Raw genomic sequence first — 13996 nt, 5'->3', positions numbered from 1 at the left:
CGCATGCACACACACATGTATATGTACATGCACACACAATTATACATGCACGCAATGCATACATGTGTGCACATGCCTGTGTGTGCACGTGTGTGTGCAAACAAGTATACATATGTGCAGGCACACACAAGCATACATAGATACACGCGTGCGCATGTGCACGTACATGCACACATACATATATACATGCACACACATTGCGCCTAACTGCATATACATGTATACACACGTGTGTGCACACACATTAAGGCTGCAACGTCCGGATGCATGAGCCACACCTGCCCCGAGGACACAAGTCGCCGAGGTAGAAGGCAGAGATTCTCCAAGACCAGGGGCTCGGTGGGCTGCACGCCCCACAGTTAGCGCCCACTAGTGGTGTTCTGTCAGCTCACAGCTCACCGCCCGGCAGGTCCTCAGCTCCGTGAGTGACAAGCCCACCCTGTCCTCTGAGAAGGGGCGTGGTAGCCTCGCCCAGCGAGGTGCTGTGAGCTGGCTAGCAAGCGGCACCACTGAGCCCTGGAAGCTTTCAGTAAATGTCTGCACACCTCGCAGGTTGTCTCTGTCCGAAGACAGAACGACAGCATTGACTACAAACACGCGAAAGGAGAAGCATTTAAAATACCTTTATCTTTTCCTCACTGATGCTGTTTCCACACTTAACAGCGGTTCGCAGCCGGGGCATCTCCTGTGGGGGGTTCTGCCCATCTCCGCTCTGCCTGCACCGCGCACCTCAGTCCTCAGTTAGTTCGTCTACCATTACTGTCAGTGTTGCTGGATTTAAGATAAAGAGAGAGTGGATCTTTTGAGTGGAAATCTCGGCGATCATCAGGTCTGAAAACACGTCTCCGTGGCATGTGATGGGCAACAATTTACTCAAAGACCAGCTCGGTGAGTGGTCTGTGCTGCCCCGCCTCTCTGTTACCCAAGGAGAGCCTGGCTTCTCGTGGCTTGGCGCTGCAGAAGGCGCCCCGAGAGGGTGACGTCCTGCCCTGTGGGAAGGACCACAGCTCAGACACGCCTCGATCAGATCCTCAAAGACACTTCGGGAGGCCTCCTCCCCCGGCCCCTCCGCTTCCCAACCACTCCGTAAAACCAAGTCTTCGTGACCATCGGGTAAGGAGAGACCCAGGGGGCGCGTCCCCACAGACACCGCCTGAGGCTGAGCTGATCGTTTCGGGCGCCGCCTCTAACCCGACGGGGTGCTGGCCGTGGAAGCTACCGCCAGAGGCCTCTGGGGACGGTGCGTGCACACAGCGGCGCCTCGCCTCCTGCAAAGCCTCCCCCGGGACGCCAGCAGCCGACGTCAGGCCGTCACGGCAGCGGCCGGTCCCCGCGCCACGGCCAGGACATGGCCTGCACAGACAGCTGTGCCCTGTGCGGGGATGGCCCTCCATCTCACCACTCTCCTCCTCTTCCTCCTCCTCCTCCTCCTCCTCGCTGTCCTCACTCCTGCTTGGCGGCTCCGCGCCCTTGGCCTTGGACTGCAGCTTCTTGCCGGAGGGCGCCCGTTTCTCGTTATCACTGGATTTGGGTGATGGAAGTTCCGTGGGGACTTCCTTTTCTCTCCTCCTCTCCTGAACGACTCTGGTGGGAGAAGACTCTGTCACCATCAGAGAAATTCAAGATGGAAGACCGAACGGGCCTCCCAGTCCTCCACCAGGACGCCCCCCTAAAACAGGGCTCAGGGTTCAGCGTCATGCTTTGCCCTAACAGTTCCCAGGTTAGATTCGTATACACGCTCCAAACACACGATCGTGTGTGGCATCCAGACTCCGGAGGGCGAGAACAGGGACGGGGATGGTGTGACCGTGCAGGCAGGTCACGCAGGACATCACCGGGCACCAGAGGAGGGACTGGTTTTCCTGGCTGCTGGACAGACGGACTTGACTAGTCCCACTGGCTTTTCTCCATGTCACAAGGGGGCTGGTGGCGGGGGGGACCTTGGCCCCGAGTGGCAGCAAGGAGTCCAGGCCTGCCTGCGGGCAGCCACCAGTGGCCCCGGCCTCCTGCCCCCCACCAGATGGGGAGGGCAGATTCGTCTCCGAGGACACGTCTGCACCATGACAGCACACACCGGGCAGGGCGCTCACGGGCAAACGGGGGCAAGTAGGGGGCTGACAGGGCGGGTGCTCTTGAAACGCTGGCGGGAGGGGTGCTGTCAGGAGCTCAGGCGCTGAGAGGACCCCCCACCCCCTCCCCAGCGCCCTGCGTCCTGCGCCTTCTGCAGGTGAGTTCGGACGGGGAGAGACAACTGACCTGTAAATGATAGTGATGACGAAGGCCCCGGAGATGATCACGATCAGGGCGGAAAACACCTGCACATAGACTGGAAAACAGGTTGTTCTAAGAGTCAGTCCTGCTGCCGGGGTGGGTGGTGCCCCTGCCCGGGCAGCCTCTCCTCCAGCCCTTCCCTGGGGACGCGGCCATGGCTCCACGCAGGCCGTGAAGAGGAGAGCTGGGGGCCACCCACAAGACAGTGGAGCAGCAGCTCCCTGGTCTCCTCTGGAAAAGCCCCTTTGCCCCTGTGTCCCCGGCCTCCCGCCTCTAAGTCCCCGCGAAAGGCTCCTCCACATTCAGGCGAGTTATCCCAAGATGGCCCGTGGCTCAGGTCCCCTGTACTAACAAGGGGCCCCACTGTCCCCGCCCGTCTTCCCCAGACGAGCCCAACAGGACAGCCGAGGCCTCAGGGGAACTCTCACAAGGGGCGGGCGGCCCCTGTTCCCGTGTTTCCTGGTGTAGGAAAGTTCTGGCTCCTTTCCACCCCCGTGGAAGCAGGCGCAGGCGAGGCCCAGCCTTCCCTCGGGCCGCCCCATGCCAGGAGCCTCTCCCTCCCAGGCTGGGCTGGACGCAGGGGTCTCCATGCCTCCAGGTCCCTGCAGAGCAAGGCGCTGTGTCCCAGGACCCCGGGGCCCAGGGGCCCCCACGAGTGTGTTCTGGCAGGAGCCCTCCACCCAACACGGTCTCCGCCAGGCTGGGGGGGAGGGGGGGATGGGAAGGATTCCAGAGCCTGGAGGGCAGAGCTGCGGAGAGTAGCGCACGCCCACACCACCACCGCCTCTTCTCACTGCTCTCACCCTCAAGGGACAGAGACAGGCTTCCCTACAAACCCTACCCTGAGTGACAGGATGTGCTTCAAGTCGCTCACATCCTCCCCTAAACCGTTTTCACCTGTCCTTGACCGGCAAGAACACTACTGGACACCATGCCCTTGGGAGCGGCATCCTGTCCTGAGGCAGCTAGAAAAAAGCACCACTAACTGGCGGCTTAACACAACAGAGAAGTACGGTCGGTCTCTCGGTTCTGGAGGCGCAAGTCCAAGACGGGGGTGTCCCTCGAAGACTCTGGGGGTCCTTCCTGCCTTTTCCAGCTCCGGTGGGCTTGGTGCGCCCTGGTGTCCTTGTCTCACAGATGCGTCACCTGCTCTCTGCCTCATCATCTCAGGCATCTTCCCGTGTGACTCTGTCCCCATGCGACGCTCTCCTGTGTGCACTGTGTGCGTCTATCTCCGGCTCCTCTCGGAAGGACACGGGTCGTACTGGAATAAGGCCCTATGCCAGCGTGCCCTCGTCTTAACTAATCACATCCGCAAAGACTCTGCATCTAAATAAGGTCACACTCACAGGTACCGGAGGTTTGGACTTCGACAGACCACTTGGGGGGACACAATTCAACTCACAACGGAGGATAAGGAGGAGCCGCAGAGGAATCTGCCTCCCAGGTGTGGGAGGGTGATTCCAATGGGAATGATATTCTCTGGACTGACCCAGGGGGTCTCTGAGCATGGACGGGACCTCCAGGGTCCTTTCCATGGGTGCTGAGGTCAGAAAAATGAAGGGGGCTGAAGCCACACAGCTTGGTGGTCATAACCCAAATGCCTCATTTTCTCATACTGATGCGAGCTCAGTAAGCGATGGTCAGGCATAGAAGATGCTCCATTGTTGAGAGTGCATCAGGGAGAGGATGCAGGGAGAGGAGGGGACTGGCCTGCGTGGTCACCAGCACGCCACAGCAGTGAACCAATCGGCAAGCTGCTTGCTGGAGGCTCTGCTCTAATCAGCTGGCTGGCTTCCCTCGGTGATGCCTTTCCCATGGGAATGTGTTCACCTGAGTTCACCTTTCCATCTCCAGGGCTAGAATAACCAGCCTCCAACATGGCCTGCGGGACGGCTCACCTCCTGGTATTCACACACCAGCGTAGATCCTCCAGGTGACACGGGGCAGACCTCTGAACCAGGGTGGAACTTCTAAGGCTAAGACAAAGTGGCACTGTGGCTTCCACCTAGCTTTCTCGGGTCACTCGCTCTGGAGAGAGACAGTCATTTCACAAGGACGGGGAAGCAGACCTCACGGCATGGAAAAGGGGTTCCTGTTAGCTGTTAGAACCACGTGCCTGCAAAGTGAGCCACCTCGGAGAAGACCTTCTGGCTCCGGTTGAGCCCTCAGATGAGTGGCCAAGCCCCACACCATCCACCTAAGTCTCTAAGCTGTCACTTTAGACAATTTAGACACAATTTAGGAATGTGTCCCCTCAAGTGATCTGTTGAAGTTCAAACCTCTGGTACCTGTGTGACCTTATTTAGCTAAATTTTGAGTGATTTGTTATGCATTAATAACTAACACAAGGGTGCGTGTAGGCAAAGGGCTTGGCTCAGAGAAAGTACACTGTAAATAACGCTGAATGAACTTAGTGCAATGACCAAAGTGAATGAGCAAACGAGCTTTTAAGGGACAAAAAGGGAGTGCTCAAATTCTTGAATTCCAGGGAATATATACTCCTCAGTGGGTTCCTTAGTTCATGGAGTAAATTCAGAATTTACGTGAGTGAAGCCATTAGACACACACACACACTTGGACCATGTGTGAGTACTCAAGTCTCAGTGTATCGTCCACATCTTTACACATACAAGTATTTTGGTCCTTGGTGTCAAGTTCCTGGAGGCAGACCCTGAATCTCTGTGACTCTCTGAGGAGCCGGCCAGCACACAATTTGCCATAAACAGTATGTATGGTTTATCATAAACCAGAAATTATGATTGGTCACAGAGAAATGGCAACCACAGAGGAAAGTATAATTTTCTTTAAGAAATCTCTTGGTAATTTCGCCCCCAGATACAGTTAGAAGTTTTGAAATCATCTCTGTGAAGTCCCATGAAGAAACAGAGAAGTCAAACATTTGGAAAAAGTGACAGGTTAAATAATGTGCCCTAAATCAAGACTAAAGAATGACGACAAGTCATTCTCTTTGAATTCCCAGTTCGTTCTCAAAGATCTAATGCTAATTCCCCAAGTTCATATTCTTAATAATACAGATTATGCCACAACACAATATGCACTTCAAACCAGCCAATTTAAGAAGCCGGTGAAAGGTTTTCCTAACATAGAATTATGTGCACAAAGAACTCATAATACCCTGTCACTGAATACTACAACTTACGCCGCACAAATGTTCGCTTGCCGTCTCAAATGAGAAAGATGTCAGGGAAATGAAAAATAACTTGAGGGCGCAGTGAGAACCCAAATGTAGGGCTCACTGCCCAGACTCTTCCCATGGATGGTCCAGCCCCTCGAGCCTGAAACAAGTCAGGATTAAGAAGAAGCCCACGCAACTCCTGGACAAACAGGAAAGGACGGAGGAGAATTAACGCTGGTCTCTGTGCAGAACGACATGCCCGCCCGTAGAACAGTGAGGTCACTTCCACGACAAAAAATTCTCGAGAGTTTGTGCTCTTTTCTGGGTTCCTTACAGACACTGGTAAGTCAGGTGCTGGAAAGGCGGTGGCTCATTTTTCAAATGAATTACGGGCTTAAGGCAGTGATGTTAATGTAAACAGTGTCTCAATTGCATGCTAACAAGATGGCCAACTCCTCAGTAAAATTCTCCTGACGAGAGGCTCAGGGGAGGGACAGAGGGAAACAGAAGTGACGGCATCTTGAATCTGTGTGCCCTTGCTGGCTACGATCTCCCTTGAAGGAGACCCAGAATTTCCGCTGTGACATCAGGACAGAAAAGGATCCCCGCCCCTCGCCACCAGATGCCTCCTCCATAAAACCAGTGAGAACACTGGCAACATTCATCAGAATCAACTTTTTCAGAACTTGGAAATTTAACCAATCAAAAGCTTGAAGATGAAGACATGACTGTCGCTAAGAACAGTGACCTGTGGACGTTTTAACTTGTCCTGTTCCCACCCAGCTCACCTCCGATTCCACGGGAGCCTTGAACCAATGGCCCACAGTCACGGTGGCCACGAGCAGCCTGGACTCAATGGAGGGAGCTGAGCAGGGCTGAAGCTCCTTCAAACCCGGGCCCAAAGCACTGGCATTATTTCATCCACCTGCCGCATCACTAGAAGATCTCGCTTGCAAGGCTGTCTTTGTTTGACCTGACTTGGAGCTACTTTAGCGTGAAGAGCTTTCTCTCAGGCACTTGTTGAAACCAGTCAGAGGTGACTGTGGAAAACGATGACAGCTAAAGTGGCCGACAGTCCTTGGGGACAGGCAACAGGTGGACCAAAAAGCCTAAAAGAAAAATCTGAGGAATTATCTGTCGTAGGGAGATTCGAAAAGCTGTGACATACTCCCTGGAATCTGGAAGGCAATGGGCATACTCCAGGCTGTGTACGCATGGAGGAAATACCTGAGAAGGCCCTGGCTCTCCCTCCTGGCTGAACTCGAGGCTCTGCGTAAACAGGCGGTAAGGATTAAGGCGCAGCTGAAACCTGGCTGACTGTTGAAGGTGTGCCCCCAACACACACACAGAGCCCCTGAGCAAAGACTGTGTGACACCGTTTCCAAGCAGCTCGGCACTGGCCACACACCAAAAAGAAGACAGACTTTACAGAATTAGTTCAGAAGAAGTCACTTAACAACGGCAACACCAACAACTTTGGGGAGGCAGGAGAACATCATTTTCAGAGGTGCCACATATTTTTAAATGTCTAGTTTTCAACAACAAAAAAATTAGATATGCAAAGAAGTATGACCACACACACACCATCCATAGAAACTGTCCCTGAGGAAGAACAGATGTTGGAATCACTGAGCGAAGACTTTAAATCGGTTAGTTTAAATATGGTCAAAAGAGGGGCACCTGGGTGGCTCAGTTGGGTGAGGGTCCAACTTTGGCTCAGGTCATGATCTCGTGGTTCGGGAGTTTGAGCCCTGCATCAGGCTCTGTGCTGACAGCTCAGAGCCTGGAGCCTGCTTCGGATACTGTGTCTCCTTCTCTCTCTCTCTCTCTCTCTGCCCTTACCCCACTCATGGTCTGCCCCCCCCCTCAAAAATAAACATTAGGGGCACCTGGGTGGCTCAGTTGGTTAAGCGTCCAACTTCAGCTCAGGTCATGATCTCACGGTTCATGGGTTCAAGCCCGGCGTCAGGCTCTGTGCTGACAGCTAGCTTAGAGCCTGGAACCTGTTTCAGATTCTGTATCTCCCTCTCACCGTCCCTCCCCTGCTCACGCTGTCTCTCTCTGTCTCTCTCTCTCTCAGAAATAAATTAATTAATTAAATAAACATTAATAAATTTTTCATATGGCCAAAAGACTAAAGGAAACCGTATCTGAAGAGCTAAAGTATAAGAATGGTATCTCACCAAGTAGATAGAACTTCTTTTTTTTTTTTTTAGAACAAAATATAAATTCTAGAGTTGAAAATACAGTAACAGAAATGAAAACATCATTAGAGGAGCTCATTAGATTTGAGTGGGCTAAAGAAAGAATCTGCAAACTTGAAGATAAATCATTTGAGATTATCCAGTCTGAATAACAGAAAACAGGATCAAGAAAAGTTCACAGAGCATCAGGGACCTGTGGAGTGGACCGAATGTGCACGATGGGAGTCCCAGAGGGAGTGAAGACAAAGGAGAATGTTTGAAGAAATGGTGAAACTTCCTAAATTTGATGATTAGGATAAACTCAAAGACAGCCACACCTAGACACATGACAAACAGTGCAAAGAGAATCATGAAAACAGCAGAAGAGGAGAAACAGGCTGTGTATAAAGAAGCCTCAAGATTAACAGCAGATTCCTTATCAGAAACCGTGGAGGTCAGAGGGCAAGAAGGTGAAATATCCGAAGTGCTGATGGAAAAAGACTGCCAGTTAGGAATTTTATACACTGAAGCTCTACCCTTCAAAAATGAAGGACAAATACATTCCCAGATAAAAACAGAGGCTTCATCACTAGCAGACCTATCTTACAAAAAATACTAAAGGGAGTCCTTCCAGATGAAAGAACAGGAGACCAGACAGTTACTCAAGTCCACATTAGTAATACAGAGCATCACTAAGGGGCCCAATAGATACAGAAAGAGAATTTGATAAAATCCAACATCTTTCCTAATAGAAACACTCCAGAAAGTAGGAAAAGAAGGGAACTTACTCAACTTGATAAATGGCCTCTAGTAAAACCCACAGCTACCATAATACTTAATGATGAAACACTGAACACTTGCCCAAGACCAGGAACCAGAGAAGGATGTCCATTCTCACTGACGAATAGAATCCGTGAGTTTCTAGCCGGGGCAATTAAGCAAGAAAATGAAATAAAACCAACTGTATGGGAAAGAAAGAAGTGGAATGATCTCTATTTGCTGATGAAATACTCTTATATCTAGAAGATCCTAAGTAATCAACTAAAAATGAGAAGTACTAAATGAGCCCAAGAAGGTTGCCAGATATACGATCAATATACAAAAGTCAGATGTATTTCTACGTTCTAGGAATTCTCAGTTTTCTTGTGTATATGCCTAGGGTTCTACATACAATCTGAAAACCAAACTAAGGAGATAGATCCATTTATAACATCAGAGAGAATAAAATGCTTAGGAATAAATTTAACAAAAGAAACACAAGATTAATACACTCAAAACTATAAAATATTGTTGAAAGAAAGGCCTAAATATATGGAAAGACGTCCCTCGTTCATGGATCAAATTAACATTATTAAAATGGTAATACCTCACCCCCAAGTTATCTAGAGATTCAACAAATACCTCTACCAAATATCAGATGGCATTTTTTCCAGAAATTGACAAGCTGATCCTAATACGGAAATGCAAAAAATCCACAGTAAACAAAACAACCTTTAAAAAGAACAAAATTGGAAGACTCATGCTTTTCAATTTCAACATTTATTATAAAGTTACATTAATCAAAATGGTGTGATCCCAGCTTAGTGGAATAAAAGAGTCCAGAAATAAACCCTCACATTTACCCTTGATTTTCGCCGAGGACACCAAAGCAATTCAATGGGGGAAAGAATAGCCTTTTCAACAAATGATGCTGGGACACCTGGATATCTATGTGCAAAGGGATAAAGTTGGATCCCTGCCCCACATCACGTAAAAAATTTAACTCAAAATGGACCAAAGACATGAATGTATAAGCTTAAACTATAAACCTCTTAAAAAAATAACAGAGATGGATCAGACACTGGTTTCTTAGCTAGGACACCAAAGAACATATAAACAAACCAGGTTGCAAAACTCAGAAAGTTTGTGCTTCAAAGACACCCTGTCAAGAAGGTAAAAAGAACCATCAGATTGGGGGAAGTGGTTGCAAATCACATATGTATTAGGGGTCTACTATCCAGAATATGCAAAGGGTTCTTATCACCCCACAGCAAACAGACAATTAACCCACACTACAATGCAGATGTGTTTTGAAAACATTATGTGAAGGAAGCCAGACACACAAGGAACACACTGTAGGATTCCACTGATATGAAATGTCCAGAAGAGGGAAACCCACAGGGGCCAATGGGTGGTTCAGGGACTGGAGGGAGGGGGATGGGGACTGTCCCGTTGAGGAGTACAGGGTTTCTTCTGCGGTAACGAAAATGCTCTGGAAGTGACAGTGGGGATGCATACACAACTCTGTGACTATACCAAAGACCAATGAATTGTGTACTTTAAAAGGGTAAATGTTACAGGAATTTGATCTCCATTAAAGATAACCACCAAAAAAGAGGTAACTTCCAGTTGTTTCTATCTACAGGCTAAGGGGATGGTGTGGGATCCGCGGGGTGCCTGGGTCTCCCAGAGATCAGTAGTGAGGGGCTGGACCCAAGTCTTCCAAGTCCAGATCTGGAAGAGAAACGGCCGCCAGAAAACCTTCCCAGTCGACAATGGTGCTTCTCATGGGCTCTGACGGCGCCTCCTTCGGAGAAGCCAAACTTCCTCTTCTTTTGCCCCGAGAGCCCAATCTTCACCATGAAGCAAGACACATGCCCCCCTTGGCGAGCCAGGATCCCACCGATGCTCTCGCTTCTTGAATCCTTTCGTCCAAAATGTCACTCTCCTCTCGAAGGTGCTGGCTTGGGCGGGATCCAGGCGGCCCCATGGGTCACTCCTTGGTAACGGTCACCAGTCCCAGTGGGTCCTGACTTGCTAGGCCTTCCCACGTCCAGGAGTGAGAGGAAGCCTCCACGTCTGTCTGAGGGCTCAGCCCACCTGGGGCTCAGAGGCGGAACAAGAAGAAACCCTTCCACGTCGTGCAGCACAAATGGGCCTTGTTCCGCTGGGGATGGGGGACAGAGGACAGCGGCCTGGGACGCGCTCTCCCACCGCACCGGGGCTGCTGGGCGCCTGTGGCCAGCTCCTCCCGCCTGCCGGACACCTTCCTCCTCTTGGGCAGGGGCCCGAGCAGCCGCCCCATCGCAGACCCTCTCTGTCCCTTTCCAAACACTCTGAGAGCCAAGCACCCTCGTTGCAAAAGGCCACACACAGGCCAAGAAAACACATCAATTGTCACATGGAATTTTTTACTGGTTTGGAAACATTAAGAAAATTCTAGGGGCAGCGTAGCTCAGTCAGTTGAGTGTTTGAGCCCTGATTTCAGCTGAGGTCCTGATCTCATGATTTGGGAGTCTGCGGCCCGTGTTGGGCTCTGTGCTGACAGCAAGCAGCCTGCACGGGGTCATTTCTCTCTCCCTCTCTCTCTGCCCCTCCCCTGCTGGTGCTTGCTCGTGTGTGCGTGCGCTCTCTCGCTCTCAAAATAAATTAAAAAAAAAAAAAGAAAAGAAAATTCTAGAGGCACAGAAGACCAAAGCTGTGATGTGAGAGCAAACCCCAGGCAGCGCCCCTAGAGCACCCTTCCCGCAGGGGCCCCAGCGGACGCCCCCCTGCACGCCCGCCTCTCCCACCGGACTGTTCACCGTTCACCAACCCCAACAACCCCGGGGCTGCTCTGCCCACTAAGTCGCCCAGCAGAGCGAGGGACCAGGGAGGGACGGAGGCCTGTCCAGCAGGGGGAGGGCCTGGCCGGGACACTTACTGGGAACCGCCTTCTCGTAGCACACGTCCTTGTAGAAGCAGCACCCCAGTTCCTTGCACCGGTCTCTGGTGATGTTGTAGTCACATATGTCGTAGAGAGGAATGTCACACACTGCAAAGCACAGACACACACAGCCGCTGTCACCAAGAATGCAGTGCCTGGGAGGGGCACCCAGGGGCTTGCCCTGTGGGGTTTTGTTATGCTTTTAACTACCCTTCAGACAAACCTCGCTTTGACGTGAGGATCTAGAACGAATTAGATTTCTGAACAAAACAAGATCAAGTTAATTGCGCAGAGTAACACAGGGTCCCAGTGATGAAGGACACGGGGCGTCTCAGCAGCGCCGGGGCCGGCGCTCTGCCAAGAAGCCGGAGAACAGGTCAGACACACCGGATGTGGGGGGTTCAGGTGAGAAGGCGTAATCAGCACATTTAAGCACACGGTGAGTTAAAACTACCAACACAGGCTAAGGATTAGTTCAGCATTTTAGAGTTGAACCAAAGGACTACGTCGAATGCCAGTTTTGACCAAAAACAGGAAAACCCAGAAGTGAACACGCTGAGTGTGCCGGCGGGGACCGTGCTCGGCACAGCTCGGCACCGGCTGTGAGGACGCGTGATCCCCGAACGCGCAGTCAGCACGTCCGCCCGGACCCTGCGGGCCTCGGGCTCCCAGGGAGAGGGAGGCGGGCCTCCAGCTGCAGGGGCTCCCCAGGACCCCGCGGGCCCTCCTGCCCTTTCCCGAGACGCNCCTGGGCCACCCCTCCCCCCAGCCGCTCCGCAGAAACACCACAAAGGGGGTTTGTGGGCACGTGACGGTCTGCAAGGCGCCATCACAGCCGCCACTTTACGCGTCGAGGTTCCTGTCAGTGAGGCGGAGGCCACACGGCCGGATGGCTGGGCTCAAACCCCGCTCCCCTCAGGAGCCACGTCTCCGTGTCCCCACCCCAGGACGCTGTGAGGACGCTCTGTCCGCGGCCCTCCATTAGCCGCCGCGGGTGTACCGCCAGCGCACCCAGCCCGGGAAGCAGGCCCCCCGCTGCGTCTCCCTCCAGACCCAGAGCGGGAGTCACCTGAGGGGTCTCTCGCCCTCGGGGGGACAGGGCGCCTGGCCCGCAGAAGCCGTGGGACCCAGGCTGCCCGCTCCGGGGTGGGAGGGGGGTCCTGCCTGCGGACGCTCAGGGCTGGCCCTGTGGCAGCTGTGCCCCTAGCGCCCCGTGAACCCCTCGGTCTCCCCACACGCGCCTGGGGGCGCCTGCCGCCTGCTGGGGGGTGGCAAGCAGCGGTGATGACGGCCGGCCCCGCGCCGGGCACTCTGTAGAGGCCCTGTGTCGTCTACACCGCCCTCACTCACTCCTTCATCCTGTACGCTCAGCTTGACACCCCGAGGCCGAGCGAGCCGAGCCCGGGGCGGGGAGGCCGGGGCGGGGACGGGGTCGCACCGGCGTACACAGCCNACATCTACAGAGGATGACTGACAGCCTTGCGCCCACCGCCCCCCAAGCTGGAGGAAGGGCAGTTGATGGTCACTGAGCAGGAGGGAGGCCCCCCTTCAGGCCAGTGTAGGCAGGGAAGCCCCCAGCCTGCTGCACCCACCCCTGGCTGGCCTCAGATCGGGGTGGGCACCGGGCCCAGCCCCACAGCCCTGGACTGGGGCCGGAGAGGCCGCCCACTGCCCAGAGAGCGGACTGTCCTCTGCGCTCCCACCAGGGGACTCGGGGACGCGCCAGGGCAGCCGTCCCTGCTGCCGCTCGGCGCCCCCAGGTGCGGGCCACCTCCCTCCTCTGCGCGGAGCCTCGTGAACCACAAAGCACAGCCCCTCCTGTGAGTCCCTCCGCCTGGTGCGGAGCCTGGGCCTGGGCCCCGTGGCCTCGAGCGAGACCCACTGACCATTTCCCGGCTGCCCTGTGCGGTGCAGCCCCCGAGACCGGCCCCCAAGGGCGTCCGGGGGGCTCGGTCCTCGGCGGGTTCCCACCAGGCGACGGGAGAAACGTGTCTCACGGAAGGTTGGCCAGGCCGGGGCCCTCCCTCGTCAGGCCGGGCTCCAAGCCAAATTTAAGGGAAAAAAAATTTCATTTCCTTCCACTTTCCTGTCTTTTGTCCACAAGCACAGAGAAAGGTCACTTGAGAGGTCAGCATGCGAGCGTGCGCGGCGGGAACGGCCCCCTGTCCTCACCAGGCCCCCGGGGTCCCACGCTGCCAGGACACCCACGTGGGTCCCAGTGACGCCGGCCTCCCTGAACGCCGCATTTCAGCAGCAGCCCCGGCTCCGGGCACCAGGGAAGGGGGGCGGGCTTTGCTGGTGAGGAACGTGCTCCCTTCGAGGAAAGGTCGCTCTTTAGCCATTTGTGAGGTAGCGGAAGGTAAGCTTGGCAACCTCCCGGTGCCCCCAGGCCCTGAGTTGGACGTGCTTCTTGTGAAGGCCTCGGGGCCCGGGCTCTGCGGGGAGGCTCCTCAGGAAGGAGGCTTCCCAGCGCGCGTCTCCTGCGTCAGTTTTGAAAGCACATGTTCCTTTGCTCCCTTCCCTGGCTCAGCNCTCTTCCCCGTTACCTGCAAATTTCTTCAGGAGGTGAGAGGGGGGTTTTTTGAAGTCTGGCTCATATCTCATCGTGGCGACTGGAGGAGACAGGGGGTCGAGGGAACCTGGGAGAGAGAGCAGGTCAGCACAGGTGGGGCCCCGCGGGGGGCTGGTGGCCGAGGTGGCCCAGGGGCAGGGGCGGGG

General features: G+C 54.0%; 1 protein-coding gene across 1 annotated transcript; it reads right to left on the bottom strand.

Annotated features, from left to right (window-relative positions):
* Positions 1-607: 607 nt before the first annotated feature.
* On the bottom strand, positions 608-13959 carry TEX29 (testis expressed 29). The gene is made up of 5 exons (XM_077753991.1): positions 13825-13959; positions 11276-11386; positions 2257-2326; positions 1400-1584; positions 608-771 (listed from the first exon to the last, which is right to left on the bottom strand). The coding sequence occupies exons 1-5, from the start codon at positions 13880-13882 to the stop codon at positions 731-733; spliced, it is 465 nt and encodes a 154-aa protein (XP_077610117.1). The 5' UTR covers positions 13883-13959; the 3' UTR covers positions 608-730.
* Between the last annotated feature and the right edge of the window lie 37 nt (positions 13960-13996).

The sequence above is a fragment of the Crocuta crocuta genome, unplaced genomic scaffold, assembly GCF_008692635.1.
Source record: "Crocuta crocuta isolate KB4526 unplaced genomic scaffold, BGI_CrCroc_1.0 scaffold31, whole genome shotgun sequence".
Classification (NCBI taxonomy): Eukaryota; Metazoa; Chordata; class Mammalia; order Carnivora; family Hyaenidae; genus Crocuta; species Crocuta crocuta.
Note: the sequence above shows the minus strand (reverse complement) of the source record. Positions and strands in the feature narration are given on the sequence as shown.

Excerpts from the sequence above, each read along its gene's own strand:
- TEX29 (XM_077753991.1), bottom strand. The coding sequence starts at position 13,882 with ATGAGATATGAGCCAGACTTCAAAAAACCCCCCTCTCACCTCCTGAAG. Across the intron at positions 1,585-2,256 it reads GTCATCACTATCATTTACAG|AGTCGTTCAGGAGAGGAGGA; the intron begins GTCAGTTGTCTC and ends TTCTCCCACCAG. Across the intron at positions 772-1,399 it reads GGAGGAAGAGGAGGAGAGTG|CAACACTGACAGTAATGGTA; the intron begins GTGAGATGGAGG and ends TCTTAAATCCAG.